Genomic DNA, 26482 nt, shown 5'->3' on the forward strand with positions numbered 1-26482 from the left:
TCCCTTTACAATGCAGCGCCGCTTGTGAAGGGAAACTTCCCTTTACAATGCAGCGCCGCTCTAAATTTAATCGCCGAAGACGCTGAAAACGCCGGAGTTGAAGAATCCGGACATTAATACATTTACCCCCAAGTGTCAGTGTTGCACTGCTACAGGCCAACAAGTGTCAATATTCCATTGCTATGGTAAGTTAACTGTCATGTGTAAATGTTCCATTCCTATAGAACACCAAGGGCTAGGTTTACTAAGCTGCGGGTTTGAAAAAGTGGGGATGTTGCCTATAGCAACCAATCAGATTCTAGCTTTCATTTATTTAGTACCTTCTACAAAATGAAAGCTAGAATCTGACTGGTTGCTATAGGCAACATCCCCACTTTTTTAAACCCGCAGCTTAGTAAATCTAGCCCCAAATGTTAGTTTTCCAATGCACAGGAACACCAAGTGTCAGTTTTCCATTGCTACCAGACACCAACTGTTAGTGTTCCATTGCTGTAGGACACTAAGCGCCAGTGTTCCATTACCACGGAACACCAAGTGTCAGTGTTTAATTGCTATTGGACACCAAGTGTCAGTGTTTCATTGCTATGGGACCAAGTGCCAGTGTTCCATTCATGCGAGACATAAAGTGCCAGTGTGCCATTGTTACTGGACACCAGGGGCTAGATTTGCTCGGTGGTAGTCAGCATATCGATGCTAACTACCAAGACAATACTTACCCCGACGTGGTGACCCCGAACCGCTCCTTCCTGACGACTGCTCTGACTGGCGACTGCAAGGGATCGCAACCTATGAAGAATCCGAACAGTCTTGATGACGTCGCTATCGACCGCGATGCTCTTTTCCTTGCTGTTAAGGTGGAAATGTAAGTATGCGGCCATGTACAACACTAAGCAAAGTAAATTGCATTGGTTGTCTGCTAGTCATCGCTTATGGCCTAGATGAAACACTATTTGCAGTTCTTAAAATAATTACAACAAACTGGTTTCTCACTGATAATTTACCTCTTCCCCATGCTCCCTCCGCCTGTTCCTTGGTGCAATATTGTTTTGTATATAATAGATAGGGCTATAGTATGCATACAATAATTATTCCTGTGGGGTAAATGTAAAATGTTCTATGTACACCAAAGACCCTTATTTTTAATTGTCTTATTTTTTCTGTTATGCCAAGTTTTCCATGTGTAAGGAATCATACTGGAAGGTAATAAAGTTCCCTAGGTATTTTATTTTAGAATGCCACCACGAAAATTTGAAATTGCTTTGAGGAGACTTAGAGTTGAGGGGGGTACGTGAAGTGTAAGAGCTTCAGTCTTGGTGAAGGATGGTGAGCAAATTCGGGAGTGAGTTGTGGGGAGAAGTCATAGTGAGCAGAAGGTCATCTGCCAACAAGCTAATCTCGTATTCTTTGGAACCTATATTTATGGACACATGCAAGTGGAAAAGTCAAGTGCCAAGTTTTGAGTCACTAAAGGGTGTCTATAAAGTCTGCAGTCTGATGGATAGATAACACAGCAAGAGACTCCCATAGATTATCTGCTCCGGGACAGCGAGTGCTGCCATGAGAAATTGGCCTGACAGAACCGGATGTATATCAGAAGCTACACAGCAGCTGTCAGTGCGGAGGAGCGTATGTGAGTGTTACCTTGCTATAAGCCAAACACAGCAATTGTTGGCACAGAGGATCGTATGTGAGTAACATCTTGCCCTCAAACAAAAAGCCTGTTTACAATCTCAGACTGTCGGGTAACTACCTTTTGAGACTGATCAATTTCTGTACAACTTGGGCATGTTGAACAACTTAGCAAGTACATATAGGAGATATGCTCTTTCCCAACCCATTGTGATTTTGGATGACACATTCTGTAATAAAAAGAACTCTGCACATTCACTATAGGGTTTTTGTTCCCTTCAAATTGCACTTATAGTGCAGGGTATCCTACGGAATCATAATTTTGCTAGCAATGTGGAAGAACATTTTTCCGTAGATCAATGTTCAACATTTGGAAACAATTAAGGATTGAACTTGAAAGCACAGAGTTCCCCCAAGCTTTGAGTCAGCTGGCCACTGGCTAAATAGAAGCATTGGTTAACATATTACATACAATACATGTATTAGAGGTTTGTTTCTGATTTATATTTGCACATGTGGTTGTGTCATTTGGATAATTTGGATAGTTTTTAGACTATATGCGCTCATATGGCAATTGATGTTTATGTAATATTGGATGTTTTATACGTTGTATAATAAAATTGTTGAAATCAATATCCAAATCTCTACACAATTTTGTCATAGCGCAGAAATACCATCTGGGGAGAAATTAATTTTGGCAGCCAATGTCTCAACCACAACGGCAAAGATCAAGGGCGACAAAGGGCAGCCCTAACGAGTGCCATTGATGATTGAGATCGGGGATGAGATTCACCGAAACCCTGGCAGAGGTATCTGAATACAGCATCTGGATTCCCTGGGGAAAAGTACCACTAAAGCCAAATTTCCTTAACGTTTCCAGCATGAAGGGCCAACTTTCTCGGTCAAGGGCCTTCTCTGCATCCAGAAAAAAGCACCAAGACTGGTGTTCTGGCTGAATTGATATAATGAATGAGGCTGATGGTTCTTCTGGTATTGTCCCGCACCTGACACGCTGGTATAAAGCCCACCTGATCTTCGTGGATAAGATGGGATAATACAGAATTGAGGCGCTCAGCGACGGCTTTGGCATAGATCTTGATGTCTGTGTTCAAAGGTCAAATGGGCCTGTAATGGGCACATCCCTCTTTCGGGATAACAGTAATACATGCCTCCAGCACTTCTTCGGAGGAGCCGCCCTTTATCACACTCTTAGACAAGTCAACAAGATAAGGCAAAAGAAATTTGTTAAATTGTAGTATACGGCTGTGAAACCGTCAGGTCCTGGCCCGTTATGCCAAATTTTAATGTGATTTGCATATAAATAAACCTATAAATGTGAGCGACAGTGAGAATATTGCAGGAAATATTGTGTTGTTTGATATCTGTTTATGTATCTGCTGTACTGTCACATTTGTGGCTATATTGTGCTATATTAAGACTCAATAAACGGTTTCATTTAAGAACAAGCACAGAGATATATCAAAGCAGCAAACTGACACAAAAATAAAGACTACAGCACACACACATACTGTGTTACACACTCACACTGTCACTGAAAACACTTTCTTTAGCACATTGGATTTAAATATCGTTTTATTTAGTTTTACTTTTTTTTATTTACATCACCTGCCCCCAACCCCATTAAGCTCATTTTTATTTTTTTTATACACTTCAGACCGCCCGTCACAGTTATTCCAGCTTCCCTTCTTACTATGAAAAGATCACCTTTGCTATTGATCATGAGACCCCAACCCCATTCCTTCCCCCGCCCATCAGTAAATGCAAAGAGCTTCACCATTTTCTCTGAACTGCCTACTGACACGGTCACATATCCCAGAGCGCACTTTGCATTTCTTCAATGGCTGTGGAGTATGCGAAAAGCTTGCACACTAGTAAATGGTGCCTCAACAATGTAGGGGTTGAAGGATTGATTGCAACAGTTACTGTGAGGAGCAGCTAGTTTGGTAAAGTGTCTAATCAGCACTTCCTGGTAAGACTGATAGGTGTTCTCTGCTCTGAGTATAAATAGAACTAACCCGTGCTGCAGATGTTCTCAATCATAATGGAACATATTAAAGAAAGGCATCTTAAACTGGGGTGCATGGGAATAAATAAAAGTATAGACAAAATAGCCTTCCAGTGAGTGTTGTTTTTAACTAGGACAGTGGCAACAGTACCGCCCCCTCAAAAATAAAATTATATATTTTATATATATATATATATATATATATATATATATATATATATATACACACACATACAATGCTGTTAATCACTATAGATATTAGTTGAGTAAATGAAAATGTAATAATGAATTGTGTGAGTGGATGGTAGAACTTGGGTTGACTACAAAAGCAAAGATATTCATGGACTTGTATATATACAGTTAGCTTTCTTTTTGGGGTTTTTTCAAGCCTTCTTTTCTGTAATTTTTTGCTAGATTAAAGTATTTTCTCACTCTTTAGACACTGTTATCAGGAACTAATCCAGCAGTGTCTGAAAACTGCCTAAATTTTCTTGCTGTCCCTTGCTGTTATGTTGACCCCTGTTAACCCAATACTTCTGTGAATGCATGTATACTTTGCATGAATTAAACAATCTTATTCCAGCAGCTATCTTCTCCAGGAATACAGGGTCGCGTAGCGTGTAGAATAGGAAGATTTGAAGACCCTGTGTATCAAAAAAAAAAAAAAATCAAGTGTGAGCTTAATAAAGTAATCATTATTAGCAATTTTAAATATTTTAGGGTCACTCATCTGGTTACTTTAGTAACTTAGTTCTTAAAATGTAATTTTCATTGCCGTCGGTGCCTCTAAAACAAGACCTACACAGGAAAATCATAAACTGCAGCCTTATTGTCAGTTACAAAAGTAACAAGCAAGAAAATCTTTAATTGTCGCAGTCAGTTTGTTGTCATCAATAATCTTGGACAGAGCGGGATTTGTACGTCAAGAGATATGGAGCTTACCTATAGACAGAGGCATTACTAGGCCCCTGAATTAGGAGATAGGTTTTAGACGTTGGATTTCAACAAACAGCTCTCAGAGTCCCTATTTTGGCAGCAGATAATAGAGTGAAATAAAGAATGTACCAATCACTTTGCATCTTACAGTAGGTTAGATGCAAGACTTTGGGTATCTTCAGGTATCTTCAGGTTATCGTAGATTGTGTATGTTTCTGGAGCCAAGGAAACTACAGCTCTAGCAAGATACACTCTAGATACAGAATACTGAAGAGTAGAAATGTTAATGAAGATAATGATTATTATAAATAGATGGAAGTAAGAGAATTAGGTCTCTCGCACCAGCTTTTATCCAGCAATCCCTGGATTTATCATACCCACCACTACTTGCTGCCACCAAGAGAGACTTGGGAAATAGAAAAACAAAACAAGGGTTCAGACATCCTACTTTGACTAAATCAGCTGCTGTCAGAGTATTAATAATTATTCCTCATCCTCAGTCTAATATTACAGCACAAACACAATTTGCCAGTGGAACAGAAGCATAAGTATAGAGGTATCCAACTCTCTCCAATCAGTACTTTAAATGGCTATACAAAAATACTATTTTTTGTTGTTTCTTTCATAATATATTTATTCCTTAACTAAAATCACAAATAGAGATACTTGCAAAATACTCTTGTGCCTTTTCAACCTTGATTTGTAGATAACAACCTGGTTATCTTTCGTCTTAAACTTTCATTCCAATGTGTATAAACAGATGGGCTGCCATATGTTTGGTCAGATGCAATTCAAGCACCAAATGTAAAGGATATTTTGTGATGGTATCTGAGATGCTTTCCTCCCTCCCCTCCCAGTCTTCCCATACATAATCCCAGAAGCCCGATGAGAGATGGTTAGTGCCCCTTTACAGTTCAGGGGTATTTTTGCATTTATAAAACAATAAAATAAGGTAAACAGTAAAAACTAAACAATGTGGAATGGAAATACATCTCAAGCATAAAAATGCATATATTACTCATCACGTGGCCATGTCGCCATGCGGAGATTCTGCCTGCCTGCCTGTCCAGAGGGAAACCAGCCTCTGGAGGTCCAACAGGAGTCACCAAAGAGGACAGCCAGTGGCTGTGAGGGGGAAGCTGTAACCAACCACCCTGAGGGAACCCTCTAGTGAAAGAGTTATAGACACTGAATAAGCTGGCTGAGAGCTTGTAGTAACATTAGTGTCTGACTGGGGGAAGAAGGTTCCACTGTACGAATGCAAAGTACTAGTCACTGAAGGGGAATGGCCACCCACCAGAGAGGAATAAACACCCACTAGAGGGGTGGAAAATAAGAAGAATAATTATCTCCATTACCTCACTTAAGTGATTCTTCTCTCCTTCTACCACAGTGTCAGAAGGAAACAGGAATCACTGAGGTGATTGAGGCAGTGATTCTTCTCTCCTTCTGGCACAGTGTCAGATGGAAAGAGGAATCACTGAGGTGACTGAGGCAGTCATTCTTCTCTTCTGGCACAGTGTCAGATGGAAAGAGGAATCACTGAGGTGACTGAGGCAGTGATTCTTCTCTCCTTCTGGCACAGTGTCAGATGGAAAGAGGAATCACTGAGGTGACTGTGGCAGTGATTCTTCTCTCCTTCAGACATGGTGGGGTGGGGGTAAGAATCAAGGCCCTCGGACGGGTGTGGGTTGGGGGGCAACTAATATGAATAAAAAAGCTAAATCTAATTACATAAGTGTGAATTAGAGATGATAGTAGGCAAGAAAATAGCTCAAAAGGAAGAAGGTGTTATGGTGTGTGAAAGAAAGGAAATAAAATATGAGAGAGAGATGGCTGTACATTTATAGAGAAAAAAAATCATCTCTACTAACTTTGTGGAAATAAGTCATAAGAGCGCATAGTCCAAAATGTGTTCCATTTATTATGTGGTGTGATTTATGCAAGACATAATGTAGTATAAAAGTCTAGTTATATAATACTGTGGAACGCAACAGAGAAGACATGTAAAATGTTATGGTTAATAAACCTCTCTGATGGGAAGTAGCAATGAAACAACAACACCTGGGGGTATATTTACTAAACTGCGGGTTTGAAAAAGTGGAGATGTTGCCTATAGCAACCAATCTGATTCTAGCTGTCATTTTGTAGAATGCATTAAATAAATAAAAGCTAGAATCGGATTGGTTGCTATTGTCAACATCTCCACTTCTTCAAACCCACAGTTTAGTAAATATACCCCCTGGAGTTTTTCCCCTCATTTGCAGGCATACACAAAGTCATAAAGGTGAATACTGTAGTTTCCACCCTGGTATCAATCCATAGAATAAAGCTTGTATCTTATGTAAAGAAAAACAAATTAAGGATAAAAGAACTACAAAAGATAAAATTACATAGACATAAACAATAGAACCAAACAATAAAAAGACACTTGAGAAACTATTATATACAATTGTTATGGAATGTATCTAGTGTTATATGAGACCACAATAATTACCTGAGTGGAGCCACATAGGCAAAATATAAAGCTAAAAATGATGTGAGTTGTGTCATCTGTCTCTAAGAGCATCAAATAGCCAAACACCCAGGTGACTCCAAGCAAAGTAGCAACCGAGAACGTGGCCAACATCTTCTTTAAAAATGAATTTCTTTTATTGCTGTATATAATACACAAGTACTGAATGAGTGAATAACATTAAGACATGGGTTTATTATAGAAATCTTGCATAGTGCTATCATTGTTGGAAAAGAGAGGGAGGGAGAGAGAGAGAGGAAGAGAGAGACGGAGAGAGCGAGAGAAAGAGAGAGAGAGAGAGAGAGAGAGAGAGGGAGAGGGAGGGAGAGAGAGACAGAGAGGGAGAGAGAGAGAGAGAGAGACATCAATATCATAAGTGCTGTTTTGCACATTTCAGTGCAGGCTCAGAACACACAGAATTATAATGTAGTTGTCTACACATAGCTTCTGAATACACTGTTTGATAGACTTGGTGAGTGTACCTCTCACACTCTACCACTCATATGTACTTCATACTTGCCAACTCTCCCGGAATGTCCGGGAGACTCCCGCATTTTGCGAGAGTCTACCGGACTCCCGGGCGAGTGTGGCAATCTCCCAAATTCTGCCCACTTCACTAGGAAGTGCCCACTTCCTAGTGAAGTGGGCAGAATTAGGTCCCAAATTCTGCGATTCCCGGTGAATCGCCGCGTTTGGCCCTACCCCCGCTGTCAAATGTCATTATGTCACAGGTCCAAAAATGACGCGATTTTTGGCGCCCCGCCCCCTCACGCCCACCTCCAACGGCAGGCTCCCGGAAGAGAGCTGAAGAAAGTTGGCAAGTATGTTGTATATTCACATTTATGTATACAGGTATTGAATACTTTAAAAATCTGTGATTTTAAACTAGTGGAAAGGACACTAGTGGGCAAAAGGAAGTGAGGTAAATCTTTTTTTTATATTCTAAATGGACAATTTCACTTTTAATAAACCCTCACTTCCTGGTCCTTCATTCCTCTAAAGCCCTCTTCTTCTGTGCTGTGGATATGAGTGAGAAAATGTAGACTCCACAAAGTAAATCCCAGTGTATAGCACTGTGGACTGCTCTGTTGAGACCACCTTCACTGCAAAATATGCCCTTAGTCAATGGTTCAATAGTTACTTCACTGCAAATTTCACATTATTATATGGGCGAAATGAGGCCAGGTACTTTATGAAAATGTTGGAAATAAAGTAAACTCTATCCCTCCCTGTAAACTACAGGAATAGTAAAGAGGAGATGATAGAATGAGGTTTGTAGTGTGGATCAGGTACTTAGCATGGTAAAAATCTGGTGTAGGAGGCAAGAGGGAGGACTGTGCCCTAAGGTAGTTTAATCCGGCACTGGATCTCTTTAATATACTCCCATCCTTCAAAACCATTTATCTAGCTTCTAACTTCAGTCCTGGATAGGAGCCGGACTATCAGTGTGAATTATACATGTTATAACGCTGTGTATATTATCAGGGAGACATGAGAAAGAAAATAATTCCACACCTGGAAGGGAATATATTTTTGCATATAGATAGATTTATAGAGTTGCAATAAAAAATGGGAAAACAAGAAAGATTACAATGAAAATATTTAATTTGACTTAATATATCGGCTCCAGCAATGTGGACAGGTATTTAGTGTTTACCTCTTTAAATCGTCAGTTTTTTTCCAAAGTGAAACCACTGCAACGGTTACCAGAATGCAAATATTTGCCATAAGGATTATCCCCACTGGCAGGAGAAAAGACCACAGCATTGGTTTTGTGGGGTCAATCTGCTTGTTTTCATCTTCAGCAGCCAGCCAACAACTGCACAGAGACAAAATAATAGAACCTGTTAAATCCAAAAACACTCTAGCCAATATTAAATCAGCTCTTATGTCAGCTTCAATTAACATTCTAACAGTAAATACTTAGCAGACCATGGGGTACATTTATTAAGCTGAAAAAGTAGAGATGTTGCCTATAGCAACCAATCAGATTCTAGCTGTCATTTTGCAGACTCTACTAAATAAATGATAACTAGAATCTGATTGGTTGCTATAGCCAACATCTCCACTTTATCAAACCGCAGCTTGATAAATCTACCCTCAAGTCGTTAGAGGTATGTCAGAGACATGGTAGATGATTCAAAACTAATTTCCATGTAGTGATGGCAAATTCCACCAACCAGAGAGGAAATTAGTAGATTATGGCCTTCTATAATTTAGCGCCAGTTAGTGCTAGTAGAGGCAGTGACAAAAACCATCCAAAAAGCATAGAGCAGCCTATCATGTCAGAGTAATTTCTTTTCTCTTGGATGTAGCTGTTCTGGCATGTGCTGTAGTCAAATGATTTTATATCTGGTTAAAGTGTGAGGAAGCAGAGACCATGTAATGCAATCCTGTGGGTATTCTTCAGTTAAACATGCTGGATTGTGTGGCTTTTCTCAATTGAAATTTCTCCAGCTCTTGTATTTACCGTAATAAAGGAAAAATAAACCATCTTTGTAGTATTCTGTTAAACGTAACTTTTTCATAATCAATATAAACCCCCAACATGTAATTTGTCTATTTTTTCCCAACATAGGGATCTGAGCAAGAACATGAATATATCCTTTACACTTTATTTATTGTGAAGTTGGCTTCTTCCAGTAGAGGTAGGGTTCAAATAGTTTGAGAATACATTTATATTTTATTACTGGAAATGGAATACTTTTGTCTGATAAATAATAAACCTTATTTATGGGGTGACAGGAAATGATTCCTGTAACTGTTTTCTAATGCTTGCCATTCCAAGGAAAGTAACAGGTGTCAATTATAGACTGGGCGCACAGCATGGAAATCTTGAGTTTTTAGTTTCCAACTTATCAAAGATATAAAGCTAAAGTGGTAGTATCTTTTACATGCCCTGTGTTAGTTTTATAGTGATTTTTCTGGTAGGTATAATATATATATAATAATAACAGTGTTGGTTTTGCTTTCAAAACAGGTCTAGGGCTAGTGTGTCTGGACCAAAATATATTTTCTTAAGCCTGAGCTAATAGACCACACTCATTCACCACAAATGGATAATGACATCATATAGTGTTGGAAAATGGAATAGGACTATGTTTTCATTTGTTTTCATGTCCCTTCAGATTGTGGGCATACATGGGTAGAATTGTGGTCCATTGGTTAATTGGTTCCATAGGACTCGCATAGTATGGGGCATGTTATGATCTGGTCATTCAACCCTATCCAAAGTATGTGTGTGACCAGCCTATATGGGATAAAAGTGACCATATTGCAAACTCATCATGTTATAACTAAAGATTGATTACTGTGGATTTGATATGGATATAACTGTTACTTAAAGCTGCACTTCCAGCTTTAAGTAAGTATGGAGCCCAAGGAGCTGCTCCATGCAGCCATTTGTTCAGAGCACCAACCAAAGCCTAGAGGGGGGGTGTGAGTGGAAGGACCAATCACAAGACGCATCTAGAATTTGCGGCCTGTGATTGGCCCTCCCGCACACACACCCCCTCTGCTAACATTTAAAGGTGGTGACTCTATTGATGGAGCTCTGTATTACAAAGTGTAAAAGCACCAGAAAAACAGTCCCATGTAGCACCCACCTGGGGGGTCTGTCGAAATATTGTTTTTACAGTAGTAGTGCAGCTTTCCCTTATTTACCTATTTAACATATTTTATTACGGAGCTGTGCCTTCATTAAATGTCATATGTTTGTATATACAGTGGAAGATAAAAATTAATTTCTTAAAAGAATGACACTTATTACATCAGCAAAGTTATCTACATGGTTATTAGCCATAAAAACATGAAGAAGAGATTTTACAGCAGAAGACTTTAGACCCTAACTGCAATACTTAAAGCAGAACTATATTGGAAAAAATATTTTGATATGTTGTAGAGGTGGATGAACTCTACTCTTTTACATTTTATTAAATGTCAGAAAAACTGGTTAATGAGGAAATTATTCGGAATTCCTCTATTTCAAGCACATCCATGCTTTGTGAGACAACTTGCGAGATTGTGGTCAGTTGTAGTATTGGGCATGCTAGAATAAGTAATTATTGCACCAAACGTTTAATAATTAGAACTTTTTGCATGTAAAATATTTCCAATTGATGCCTCATCTATAATTAACTAATGAGAGTTAGGGGTCGTTGGGACTGTCTTTCTGTAATTTGAGAGCTGGTGCAAGTCTGCATACATTATCTATTTATCACTTTTTCAAGCATGAATTGTTGTTGTTTTTTTTTTAAATGCTTTCATCTATGGTTTTTACTTAAAACTAAGTTCCCATGCTCTGTACATTGAGTCTCCATAATTCCTTTTTGTAAAACCTAGCAGGTTACTATATTAAGGCTAACCTTAAGAGCAGAACTGGCAGTTTGTGTGTCTGAAGATTGATTTACTCTGAACAAAGTGTGTCTAGAATGTGCAACTGAAAAGAACAAAATGTATCCCATTAAATGTCACAACAAAAAATATAGGATTAATTAGGCAATGATATATGAAATTATATAATTATTATAAGTCTCAATAATGCCCTTTGCAAATCTACAGCTCTTAAAAGCCAAGTGTACTGGAACCCTGCACAACTAGGTACTGGACAAATATTATAATAAACAGAGAGCGCTGATATGTAAAAAAATGACAATATTTATAATTAAAAAAAATAATTTGATAAAATCTTGGATATGGTGGAACTTAATAACATTTAAGTTACCTATGAAACCGATTAATGATGATACTCAGGAAAACAGATTGATGTTTTTTTATTTATCTAAGGGTTTATTTTAATCATCATATACTGAGAAAAAGTGAAAATATTTTGACATGACGAGTCAGAAAATAACATACTTTTGTATCTAGTTTTTGGTAGTGTTGTGGTTTCAACTCGTGTGGTTGATTACACGGCTTGCTAAATGAACAATTCTCTGCCCAAAAAGTAGCTTTATTCTGCTGATTAATCAAAATAGCATCATTATATATTAATATTTAAATGTGTTAATATCATTCATTCAAAAAAATCAGAGGGGATACTTAAGAATCATTCACAAACACCAGGGGGTACATTGGAGGAGATATCGGGAGATTTGGATGTGGGTTCAAGTGTATTTGTGTGTTGTGATTTTGTGCATCATGTGAAATTTGTTGTACTGCGCACGTGCAGAACTTGCACCAGAATTTAGGACTGCACATATGTAACACTTGCAGCCCCTTGTGCACCAAGAGGCTGATCAGGGGCAAGTACAGTAAGGGCATGCAGATGCAAGTTAAGCTCACCCCTTTGAGACGTGTCTTACTTTGAGTATAACAAATGTGTTTGAAATACCTTCTTTAACAAGCATGTGCCTGCATTAGACGTGTGTATATATGCTCCAGGGGCATCTGTACACTAGATTTAAGGATGTATATACTTTAAAATGCATGTGACTCAAACTATAGACGTGGAAACAAAAGTTTGCAGACAAATATTTGTGGCTACGCAAAAGGGCAACTTTTACGTTCAACTCTAGATCACTCCCTTATTGGGTGGTTAGGAATAAAATGTTGGAAACCCTTTATAAGTTCAGGAAATCTAAAGAAGGGAAAAAATACAATAGTTTTACATTACTTACAATTCCTTTCGGTTATAATTATTTGTTTCTGGATATGTTGCTGCGATGGTTATAGCGACAATTAATGCTGGAAGTCCTAATTGCAAAGAACAAAATTAAATTGGTATTGTATTAAATTATTAATTTGCAATACTAATACATCAGTCATTGTAATAAGTGTGAGTAAAAGCTTATCATGTATTCATAAAGAGAGCACAAATGTGAAATAAAGTTGTATAATCATAATTTAATCTAACACAACTATTGTATCCCACCAGTTATAATAGAGCTGGGGTAAATTTACTAATGATTCTATTTTGAGCGGTTTTGAAACCGTCACACATCACCGGCGATTTTGCCCTCCAAGCCTCAAGATTTACTATCCAGCGGAGGGTGACAAGTTAAATGCCCCCAAATCACATGTGGTTTAGCCCCAACTGCATGCGGCTTAGGAGAAACAGTCTAGTTAATCCTGTTTTATCATACATTGTGCAACAGCCCAGTGCTATTTGGCATCGGGTCCGGTCTACTAGGGGAAGGACGTCCGTTACTTAATTGACATTCCATTTGGACTACTGCAGGAATGCAGAGTCCCATTTGATTTGTAAAGGGGACAACAACAGATGTGGAGGTGTCTTTATGTACATTTATTAGTATCTGTCAAGGCAATATTATCCTGTGTGTATGACATTTCATTACATTATTATATTGTGTACTAATAGGGTAATACAACATTAGCATTTACAGTACTATTAGCACTATCAAGCCACATCTCTATGCCATTGTGAGGCATACGTATATACACCTGTTATACCTGACACATGTCTGACACAAACGCTACTGTTTGTGAGCTGGAAGTAAGTACATTTTTCTACATGCATCTCTTCCTATATATGTTCAGTGTGCAACTGTGTCCACCTCTAAATGAGGTCAAAGTGACCTTTCCACAAACTACAGAGCAGCAAAATCAATCTCCTCTCCAGCCTAACCCTTGTTGCCTTACTTTCTTGTGAACCAAGTGCACTTGTGCTGTAGACAAGAGTCCTCTGTTTGCCTTTGTGGAACTGTCAACGGTTTATATTACTGTTTTTAAATAATTGTAGCTGAAGAAGATAAATCTTGTCCTTTCAGCACTGAACATGAATATGAATGAACTACTGATTTACTTAACACGTCTTTTCATTTCTGTATGTAAATTACACATAAGAAATTCATACGTCTACCATTACATATGGTGCTTTGTGATGCCATTATATATCTCATTACAGGGCAAGGCTATTGTCAGCAGTAAAACACAAAAATATTATAGATAATAGTAAAACAATTAAAATGGATAAGTAAACTTCAAAAGTACCTATTCATGTAAGTAACAGTCACTAAGCAACTAAATATAAATATAAAAATAAAAATAAAAAGCTTATACAATGCTTCAATCTACACAAACTCAAGAAAAGATTGTGTGCTGATCTGGGAAATAATTCATTAGAAACATTTAATGATAACAAAAAAAATCAAATAATAAAAATCTGCAAAATAAATCCTAATGTTTTCAACCAACACCAATATAGATTTATTAAATATGCAAACGATGTTTAACTCTTGAGGATATAGATATATATATATATATATATATATATATATATATATATAGTTCACTTAAATATAAAGGAGCAAATAAATACAAATGAATACTACATAAATATTGTATTAACTACATAAATACTAAATGATGATTAAAAAACAACCATCCACAAAGTAACCAATGAGGTAATATCAAATATCATTGTAGCGAAATCCTATTAAATGTATCAGATTCAACATAAAAAATAACTTTGTAGTAAGGTAAAACAGAATAATACTACTCTGGTCCGAAAAGATTTCATATATATACTGATTGATATATATATATATATATATATATATATATAAAATCTTTTCTGAAGTAATTTACTTATATTATTGGGATCAAGGGTTATAATGTTCTTTTACCCATCAGCAGTTGTGCAGGTGAAAACTTCCATTGTTGTGTTTCTCCAGTTCACAAATCCTAACTCTGGATTTTATCTTATTCCTTTGCACTTCGTGAGAAGTGCCCCTGGCTATGCTTACATATTGTTCCAACAGACCATTCACAAATTGTTATAAACTTCTCAATGTCCTCACTTATATGGGGCCAGCATCAACTCTGGTCAACACTGTCCCCAGGAGACCATAATGTATTTTTGTGAATATTTTATTGAGTAGACATTTCATAATCCCAACCATGTCACCCAAAGTATGTCGCCATTTACTTCTGCCAAAAAATTCTACAGGTGCCAATAGCCCTTGATCATAGAATACACTTTCTTCTTTAGGTTATACCCCATGCACTGTCTATATTAGTTTCTGTATCACCTCATTCTTAGTTGTTTAGTTTTCCATTTGGCATTTATAAATGGAAAGTGTGCTATAATGCCATGCACTTGTTCCTCCAGATCTGGCTTCTCCATTTCCTCATTTCTGAGTGGGATTTCCCTGAATAGTGCGTCTGCCATTGGGATGTGTCTGTGTGGGATTTACTGAACTAACAAGTTGTATTTTTGTAATCTCAACACCATCCTTTGCCAGATGGTGGAGCCATCGTAAGGGTTTTCCGGTTGCTTGTCATCTGTTCATACACTGTTCTGTGACCATAAATGTAATGATGGGTGTTTGCCAAATAGTTGAACATGGGTTACACATAGTGAAGATCCACTATGGAAAAAAAAAACTGTTAAAAGGTTTGTTGTTAGCTTGTATCGCTCTAATATAATGGTGGCCCTGTGTCTAATTTAGGGCTTTTTCGGAATCTGTATTAAAAAAAAGTTTTAAGTGGTTAATGTTTTTTAAGTGGTTAATAAATGTCTCTTATCAATTATTCTCCAGAACGATAGCCAAAATATTAAAAAGTTGTCCATTATTGTTTTAATACTTGAGTTTCAAGTGGGCCATATTTTAAGTTAAGCAGCCACTGTATGTGGCTCAGGTTTCATTTGAAAATATAACATGTTGCCACCTCCTAAGCACAAGCAGATAACAATGACTTACCCCACCCGGTTATCAGTGCACCCTTCTTGAAGTATCCTGGCAGGGAAGGAGAGACGTGAATAAAAAGGATAAAAAACTCAGCTCCCAACATTGCTGTCAATACGAATGTGGTAAGGAGAAAGTAGTGCTGGAGAGCAGCCAGGGCTGTACACACCCCGTCATTTACTGCTTCCACATCAGTAAAAAAGAGCTGGTTTTCTGTATTATTGCTGGTGATATTGTCTGTATCCATAATGCTCTCATGTGAGATTTCCATTGCGGTAATAAAGATTATGTAGAAGACCAGCATAGATGTGCAGAGACTTATCAGAATCCATGAAATAGGTTTTGTGTTTCTGAAAACACATAATAGTCACATATAAGTTCATATTGTAAGCCATTAACATACAATAGGTACATTATATATGGGAATATGCACTCAATACTGGAAATGATAAGGATATTAATAGACAGTAAGGAGAGCTTTTATATGGGACTGGTGCCTTTATATGGACTAACTAGATGTTATAAACATTTTCAAAACTATTCTGCAAAAGTCACTGACACTATATGGCCTTCAGTGTTCTCAGTTCTATCCCAACCATACAACACAGCGTCAACCTGGCTCTACTGATAGACTATAATTTCACTAAAATGCAAATGTACAATTAGTATTAGATTTTGAATAGACACGCCCCTCCTTCACTCTGATTGGTTGGCCCTGGATTGCTCCGCCCCCTTCTTCCCGATGGTCGGGCCTCTCAGACGCAATTTAAAGGTATGAAGTTTGCTGCTAGGGAGGGGGGTGATTGCATTGAATCGGACAATATGTATTTCTGATCACATTAACATGTATTATAATATCAAATTGAACCTTATTTAGTCAGGGATTAATATATGTGTATGTGATCATAAATACATATTGTTCTGATTATTCTTGCATACTATGGTGATATATTTCTATGCTGAAGTTTAATTATAGAGCTCATGAGGTTTTCATATATTGTGCATGACTTTTAATGTTTAATACATTTATGAAATCAATAATCCACAAGACTTTTTAAAGTCTAATGGTAAAGAGTGCACAGATGCAATCTGTTATTGTTCTTCTCTATACCTACCAGCATGGGCATAACTAGAAACTAGGACAGTGATGGGCAACAGAAGGGTCCTAGGGCTGTATGTGGCCCTCCGAACATTCACCTGTGGCCCCCAGCTCCTTCCTGCTTTATTGTCAGACTTGTCTGTTACGGCGTGCAACACTTGTTCAATATGCTGATGATATGTTAGTACAGATAGGTGTCTCTTTCCATAATTAAATTATTGCTTTAATGTGTTTCTGAGATTAAAGGTAATGTTCGGCCCTTTAGAAGGTTAGAGGACTGCCAGATATGTATCAGGGTGACATTCACTGAACTAGGGACATCCTTCTCTACCCTCCCCTCACTTCACTTACCTTGCCGGCCCAGCATGCACAGGGCGAATGGTGCGGAACCTTAATTTAGAAAAAATGGAAATAAATGTTATTCTCCACCAAAGATGTACAGTATGTTGGTTTATTTTTTTTCTTTAAACTCTTTAAAGTGAACATCCCCTTGGGAGATCCCCTGCTTAGATAGTGCTACCCCTGTGTACATGTTGAGTGGGGCCCTGTAAATTCTGCTGAGAAGAGAACACGAGAACCATTCTGACTGCAGACATCCTCCGGGCTGGAAGTCCCCAACAAATGAAGGGCTTCTAAGAATGGACCCTCACATTACAGTTATCTCTGGGTAGCCCTAACTAGAAGAAGGGGATGTCCAAAGGCAGACATTCCCTCTTAAAATGTGTTTGAAAAGGGTATTGTATTATTATGAGGTTCTTTCTCTGTTTTCGACTATGCACAGCTAAATAACTAAAACAACAGTGACACCAACTGGCCACTACCCATTATTACCCAAAATATTTCAAGAAAAGAAACAGTATATGTAAAATATATGTATGTATATGTATTTTGAATTGTTTTTATGGAATGTTTTTATATAAATGTGCAATAATATATATGGGCAACATGTGTTCTGTACAAATAACTCAATTGCTCTACACAGCCAAATATATTCATAGTAATCTTCTATACGGATTATTTTGGCAAGGTAAAACAAGTGTGTGTATATATATATACATATATATATATATATATATATATATGTATATATATATATATACATATATGAGGTTCTTAGTGCACATTCTGATCAAACTGATGAGGCTCATTTACCACTTCGGGTGGGTACCTAGACTAACAGGTGCTGCTCCTATTAAAAACATCTAAAACATCACAACCTTCAATATATACAAACTTACAATGTGTGGGGGTTCGTATGTAGACCCTAACTTCCAAGTATACTATAAGGTGCTACACTGCAAACATGCATAGGCACACTTTAGATCATATATATATATATATATATATATATATATATATATATATATATGTATATAGGTACTATCATTTTAACACCAGCAATATATATATATATATATATATATATATATATATGTGTGTGTGTGTGTGTGTGTGTGTGTGTATATATATATATATATATATATATATATATATATATTGCTGGTGTTAAAATGATAGTTTTTCTTGAAGTGGCAAAAAATAGAGTATACAATTCAAAAAGTCACTTTAAAAGTGATACTATTTGTTGGTCTTACCTGGCATACAGTAAAAATATAACTGTGATGCTTAATCCAAGCATGGATAAGGCACAGCCAATGGTTGACACAGTGTCCAGTGATGCATAATTAATGTTTTCTTTGAATTTCTAAGAGTAGGAAAACAGAGTTATGTATTGTAGCTTCTCCTGGGATGTCAATAGCAATATTTTTTTTATTTTCACAACTCATTCCTTTACACAGCCTTTTCTAGGGACTATATATAGCCAACGCTGATGCCCATGTTTAGTCAGTGGCATGGTAATTACATTTGAGCTGTTACGATATGCTATATCTATATTACCAGGGCCGTAACTAGGGCTGTGCGACAGGGGCGACCGCCCAGGGTGCAACGCTGAAGGGGGGCGCAATTTAGGAAAATTTTAGGTTAATTTGGTTAAAATTGAGGGCTAGGGGGCGGCATTTGTCTTTCTCACCCCAGGCGCTAGAATTCTAAGTTACGGCTCTGTATATTACTATTTCTGAAATGTAGCAAACCAATCATTGCAGAGTGCAAAAAGGAGGACTAGAGCGAACTGCATAATAGTTTAGCTAGCAAGGAAGCACCTGCTCTGCAAAGGAGTAATATCCTGGCTGATGAGTAGTGCTCCCTTCCTATGAATATAATAACAAACCAATCTGCACACTAATACAATGATACACACAATAAATTAACATTAAAACCCACATAGCAATTAGTTACTCCCCCACCCATGTGCTCTTCAGTTTATAATATCTTGCCTTGCTAAGTGCCACCCTCTAACAGGAGCTACTGGCAGGGTATGCTGGGACTTGTAGTTTCACAACGCCTGGAGACAGGTGAGTGCTGGCAATTTTCAGTCCGGGGCAAGACTCGACTCAGCAGCCTATCAGGAACATTTTAAAGGAAAACAAATGCAGGTGGCTTATTGACCAAGCCCAAGGTAGCGCACTATGGCACCGGGCTGGAGTTCAGAAGCCCCCCCTGCCGCCCAGCCCAGCCTGCCCATGCCTGGAGAGCCGCAGGGTGTCCTGCACCAAACTGTTATGTGCTTGAACATACAATCATCCTAACTACCACCAGGGCCGGATTAACCATAGGGCTAACTGGGCTACAGCCCAGGGGCCTCGGGCATCCAGGGGGCCTTTGAAAGTGCTCAGCAGCAGTATTGATCGGTCGGGGGTGGGGGCGCCCCCAGCCCGATCAGTGCTGCCGAGCACTTTCACTGCAGTACTTCCCCGGCACGCTGTAGTCTCCTTACTGAGGAGATCTCGTGAGTCTCACTCTCACGAGATCTCCTCAGTAAAGAGTGTACAGCGAGCCGGGGAAGGAGGAGAAGGAGGTAAGTGCCAGGGGACTGGGGGGCAGCTCGGATCACCGGGGGGGGGCTCGGATCACGGGGGGGGGGGCCCTCATGGGGGAAAGAAGGACCCCTTTGCCCAGGGGCCTCCATTCCCTTAATCCGGCCCTGACTACCACAAGAATCTATATTATTAATAGATTGATAATTTGCATTTGCATGGACCAATAAGAGTCTGTTGTACCAGATTCTGCATTGCATGTTTTTACCTCCACTTCATAAATTTTTTTTAAGGGAGGGTGTATGGGCTTTTATCATGGATTGAACTAGATCTACTATGGTTAAGGGATGTAGAGAGGACAGGGGTGGGGAGTGGAGTTGGAGAGTGAACACAGCTGCTTATTTGCAGACATAAAGGAAATAACACAGGGAACTTAGTTTTGTTAAATTTAGCAATTTATGCATATACTGCAAAGCATTTTAAGCAAAAGTTTTGACAAGGACATTTGAGATTTTATCAAGGAAAAAACAGATGGGGACCAGGAAATCTGGAATTTGAAAGTGGAAACACTGCACTCAAGATTAGTATACCAGGATCTTAGTCCAAACAAACAGCTAATTTAAATTATGCTCAAGGGAGGGACACAGTTTTATATTATAGCTCATTTTTCGTAATGTAGTGCAAATTATAATTAGGCTTTTATTCAGGCTGTACTTTTGATATTAGATTTTCATTCCTCCCAACACAGAATTGGGACAAAATTAGCCCTGCCCCAATCTGCACAAAGCCCACCCAGAAACGCCCACTTCCCGCCCAGAAAATACCACTTTGGGATGAAACTCCGCCTGGTATTGAAGCCCCACCCATTTTTGGCCCCTGAATTGAGACAGTGGGTGTAATGGATTTTTCATAGCTGCATGATAAGTACACTTTAACTTTCAGGTGCATAACTATACAACAAACCATACCATTAAAACTGCAAAGTTAGTTGTATGACTGCAGGTACATTGTAGTGATGTGATGTCATTCGAGAACTTTTTCTTGCAGCCTTTTGTATTCCATTCATGCTGTTCATAGTCCCAGAAAACACATGCGTACTCAATCAGGCTATATGATGGATCAAACTACAATAATAAAGGACAAAGGTGATCCACTTTATAAAATAAAATAGCAGTTTCCACTGATATCAGAACAAAGACCACAGTTTTTATCAGTATATTCAAATCATTTTATCAGAATTATCAGAAAATATAGTAAAGTTGTTTTTGGTATAGCTTGGTTACTGTTCATCAAAAGCTGCCAATATGACTGTTTAACATTTTGTTAATAGCCTGCTAATGCTTTTACCACACATGAACAGATCACCAAACGTATGGCCCTAGTGACCCGATCACAAGGTGCCCCTTGAACACTGATAACAGCTACTTACACACAGATGTGGACTTTACCAATCAGATCTACGTAAATCTTAAATAATGTTTTATGTTATTTTTGTGTGCAAACTCTTAATTTTGGGCCTACATTACTATTAATTAAGATATAGACACTCACCTCTAATCACAAATACCTGCATGCTATATGCAGTCAGGCCTCACTGACAGAAGAAAAACATTGCTTTGAAAGCTTGGCAGTCACCTGGCAGGATGACTAATATATGTTCAGAGGAGAAACAAGGGGAATTCATGAACTTTGTTTAAAAATGAAGCTTTTTGATCCCTTTTGTGATTGAGTTCAGTCATAAGGGTGGTTTAACGACACTCTCTTTGCAAAGAATATAATTAAATCTTAACTTTTTTAGAAACACAAGTTTTTGTTGTTTTTAACATTTATATCTGAAATGTATACTTTTCTGACAGAGAAAAATTGAATATAGGTGTTTGAGAATTTAACATTCATGGATACACACATATACTGAGCGCCACACATTGATTATAAATTTTGTTGCTTATTTTGATTTATTGAAGTGTGTTGGCCCTTTTTAGGTTTGCTGTTTATTTTACCCCAGGTCATATTTTGTATATCTGCTCATTCGGAAATCACTCGAGCCTAATCTATTTTAGTCAGCAGATGATGGACTGCACACATCAATGAGATTATCAGTAGGTTTTGGAATAATTATTAGTAGACATTTGGAGCCTGATCCATCAAGGAACTTAAAATGAACGTATTGTGCATTTTGTTTTTAAAAAAAATTGCACAGAATTTGGCATACACACAACAGTATTCAACTACAAGCAGATGTGAAGAAACATCTCTTGTTGAACACGGTTGTAGCTATGCTCTGCATATATGACGCTTGTCATAATGAGACAGACAACACACTGCAAAATACGTAAAATATGTGGATTATAAAGTCCCAGCAGAAAGCACAGAAAACAAAAGTATTGAATTATTATTATTAAATAATTAAAGACATTAATGGAAAAACATTTTTTTAAAAAAATATATTTTGGTTTTCTGCTTTATTGTAACATCTCTATGGTTTGCTGTAAATTCTGCTGTATTTAACAATTAAATATTTTTGTGCTTTGGAACCACAACAATCGCATTGGACAATGTTTTATTGGTAAATATATATGTATATGCACACACACACACACATATAAATATATATATATATATATATATATATATATATATATATATACACACACACATACACACACACACACACATATATATATATATATATATATATATATATATATATATACACACACAATTAGTTTCATACAGACACCATACAGCTATATATACCGCAAATTGTAACTATTAAATGTTACCTGTTGATTGAAGCTAAATTCAACATTAACATATATTCCTTCAGAAATACTGGCAGAGATTATTCTTCTACTATGTCTTAGTTTACTATTAAATTCAGAAGGAAATAAATTATCATTCTGGTACAGCACAAATCCAACTGTTGCATCCACGTCAGAGTCTGTAAGAAACAAGTCAAGTATACAAATATATATATATATATATATATATATATATATATATATATATATATGAGCACATTAATTTGCACACTTTTTAGCATTCAATAAAATATGTTAGGGCTTGTAGAAATGGGTGTCAAAATCAAGAGCTCAAGGAGACATGTTTAACCTGTGTCAACACAGCATAGTGAATGCTAACTGATGCTGGGACTCACAGCTGGATCTCCTGAGTAGGTATACACATTCGTACTGGTTTCCTATAGTCTCTTTTGGGTTAAGCAAGCAAAGACAAACTCTTGAAAAAAAATATCTAATAAATAAAATTACCTAGTAGATTTTTATCTCAAACCAGGCATCCAGTTCCACTCATCGTGCAAGTATGCTTGTTAGAGCAGAAGGAGGGCTCCAGAGGGATAAGAAACCCTTATAAGAGCTAGCATCAATATAGAAACCACCAATTTAGAATTTTACAATAAAGATATTGTGGCTGGACCATGTAGAAATAATTTATTATAGAAATGTATTTCAATTAGAGGTGCAGGCACCAATGTATAATTGCAAATGCATTTATCATGTTACACTGGGATGTGTTATGTAGGGAAATAACTTGTTTGGGGTTTTGTAACTTTTCTTTGGGAATTCTCAATTTAGCAATAGAGTGAAGAAAATGAGTATTCTGCAACTGTCTGAAGAAAGGACTATGTTAATCTCATGATAATTAGACCTTTTGATGTGTGAGTGAATTCCATCTGTGTCTACAACAGGATGCAGGAAATCACAGATAAGTGTAAATTTTGTTAAGTATAAATTGCATTTAAATCCATGTTTGGGGAAACATGTTGCATCCTGATACTAAAAATAACTCAGACTCAGGGGGCTGGCTTATACGGTGAGGCTGTGTCCAAAACTGTATAAAAAGAGAGCCCTTGTACACTGAAATGTACTATTCTTGTACCATCTATACTTCTGGAAAGATCGCTAGTACCACAGACTGGCATGTGAACTGTCCTTGTTAGGACTACTTGAGCTAAAAAAACATCTTTTGCTTCAAGAACCTGCTTTGATGACTACTTACCCTGCTGTAAATTCCTGTGACCTACATATTAGACCCAAACCTAATCCGTTCTCCGGTTGATCTGAGGTGGACCCAGCATTCCAGTGCCAATGTTTTAGCCGCTACCTGCAACTCTGGCCAGTGTGATATACCAGGAGGGAATCATCTACAGCAACCCTGACCTGAAGGCAAGAGGTCAGGTATACCAGCCCAGGTTTACCAGCAAGGGGGGTACCCTAGCAGCGAGAGTTACCCAGAAGAAAGCTGTTCTAGGCGGCGTTGCAGAAGCATAGTGGTGGAAGCAGGCTCCTCCTATTGAGACAGAAGTGGCGTATTTGGGATAAAGAAAGGGGACGGTGGCAAAGTAAGCCCAGCCGGTCTCCAGCGACTACAGATAGGGTGGCATAGGCGATCCATTCTGTCACAGGTTTATTTACTATGCTGCGGGTGTGAAAAAGTGGAGATGTTGTCTATAGCAACCAATCAGATTCTAGCTATCATTTTGTAGAATGTACTCAATAAATGAGAACTAGAATCTGATTGGTTGCTATAGACAACATCTCCACTTTTTCAAATATACCCCATAGTATGCAAGAGGAAAAGTACAGCGGTATATATCTCTGTGCGTCTCCACTTGCAATCATTGCTTGTGGAAGTGGTGAATGCAGCTGTACAAAGGGGAGGGAAATGGAGCTATGCAGGAGCTAGAAGGCAAGGTAAGAACCTCATCTCTGTGGCCCTTCGATTTTGACAATAGTAATAACTACCACTTATCGCCTATCATTGAAATCTCACGGATGCAGCCTGGCAATACTCAGTTGCCTCAGCGATACTGGCCGGGAGCTGTAAGACTTAACCGTTTCGCCAGGGCTAGTCTCAGGTGATACGAGTGTGTACTCATGCTGTCTACCCGGTTTGCACAAATGAAGTGGAACTGAATCCCAGACTACATAAACATAATAAACATAATAAATGAAATAGTCAAAAAATACATTAAAACAATAGAAAAAATATATGTTTGAAAACTATTGGCGAATTAAAATGCTTTATTCAAATAATAATGCATATTTTAATTCAATATCTTCTGCTATCACAGCCATCCGGAGATGGTAATAACAGAAGAAGGATTGCAGAGCCTTTACCTGGAAAGCTATCCCCGGTGGGGGTTTCCTCTAGCAATAGCAATGTTATCACCTGTAATGACCCTTTAATAGACAGGGAAAAGCCCTTTCTCTGGTTAAAGCACCAGAAGGAGGTAAGTTTTACCAGCAAATAAAGTAACAATTAAGAGATAGTCCAGCTTTTACATATACGGTAAAAGTGCTTAGTGGGTTTTATGTCCAGTCACACAGCAGTCTGAGAGTCAGAGGGTTGTTTGGTAATTGTGTAGTATAGCCCACTGAGGTTAAATGGGTAGTTCAGGAAATTAATAAGCATACGTGAAAAGGTAAATTTTCAGGGAACGCTTAAATGTTTGGCGGCTAAAGGAAAGTCTTGTTGTATGAGGGAGGCCAATCCATTGAGTGGATGCAGCTGAAAAAAAACCTGTAACCCGGAATGTATGCAAGTACTGAGTGTTGCTGCAGTTTTAGTAGAAGTATTTTATATTGAATTTGGTAAAATACAGGAAAACAATGTAGGGACTGACAGAGCGGAGAAGTAGTAGAAGAATGTTTTGTAGATCAGTCTAGCTACTATATTCAAATAAGATTGTAGGGGTGAGAATCTGGTTAGAGGAAGATCACTTAGAAGGGAATGGCAATAGTCAATGTGTTAGATAATAAGAGCATGAATTAAAGATTTTGTAGTGTATGTGTAAGATAAGTGCATATTCTGGAAATGTTTGTTAGGTACATGTAAGAGGATTTGTATACAGACTGTATGTGGGGAACAAATGAGAGTTCTAATTCAAGGATAACACCTAGGCAGCAAGCATGAGAAGTAGGATTTATTGTCCTATTCAACAGAAATAGAGATGTCGGGTGTTAAGGTCAATGTATATCTGATCCTCAACTACTAAAATCGATTCTCCTACAGCAGCCCCTTTCCCATGAACTTGATTTGTTCCACAGTACTCAGTTGCCCCAGGACTTAAGTTTAGGTAGTAGTTGTTGTTTTACAATTGCCCGATGGAGTGGACAGAACATGGTAGGAGGTAGTTAGCAGCTAAATGGTGTAGTGTTGCACTCTGAGAATCAGACAGGCAAGGGTTAATGCAGAAATCAGACAGGCCAAGGTAAGGAAAAGATAAGACAGCAGTTCCTTTAAACAAGCCATGGGTCCGGGCCTGTAGATAGAGAGATATATATATATATATATATATATATTCCATTTAACAAGCCAAGCCAAATGTCAGGAGTGGAGAAGACAGCAGAATCCATTTAACAAGCCAGGGGTCAGGGTGGGTAGAGATATATATGCAGATTTGTTTAACAAGCCAAGGGTCAGGTGTCGAGAAGATAGCAGAATCCTTTAACCAATCCGGGTCAAACACTGATAACAGAACAGGTCAGGATACAAGGCCAAGCAGGAATTATCACTAGTATTGGTATAAGGCCAAAAAGAGGTTTATAAATGTAGCAGCACCAATCACAACTGCAGGATGAATAGCTGCATGATTGTGATAGTAATTGTACAGCTGAAGCTGCCAGACTAAGAGCTTAAGAGAGGCTGATTGGTATTTCATTGTACAGCTGAAGCTGCCATGTTGAGACATACAGAACCATATTTGCACATGGTTTTCTGTCATTGTTCTCC

General features: G+C 38.0%; 1 protein-coding gene across 1 annotated transcript; it reads right to left on the reverse strand.

The window, feature by feature from the left end:
• Nucleotides 1–3818: 3818 nt before the first annotated feature.
• On the reverse strand, nt 3819–26002 carry ADGRG7 (adhesion G protein-coupled receptor G7). The gene is made up of 10 exons (XM_075197833.1): nt 25899–26002; nt 22513–22657; nt 20698–20853; nt 18449–18558; nt 17205–17243; nt 15770–16104; nt 12725–12800; nt 8764–8925; nt 7089–7248; nt 3819–4299 (listed from the first exon to the last, which is right to left on the reverse strand). Exons 1-10 carry the CDS (start codon nt 26000–26002, stop codon nt 4111–4113), a joined length of 1476 nt encoding a protein of 491 aa, XP_075053934.1. The 3' UTR covers nt 3819–4110.
• Nucleotides 26003–26482: the final 480 nt, after the last annotated feature.

The sequence above is a fragment of the Mixophyes fleayi genome, chromosome 2 (genome assembly GCF_038048845.1).
Source record: "Mixophyes fleayi isolate aMixFle1 chromosome 2, aMixFle1.hap1, whole genome shotgun sequence".
In the NCBI taxonomy this organism is placed as follows: Eukaryota; Metazoa; Chordata; class Amphibia; order Anura; family Limnodynastidae; genus Mixophyes; species Mixophyes fleayi.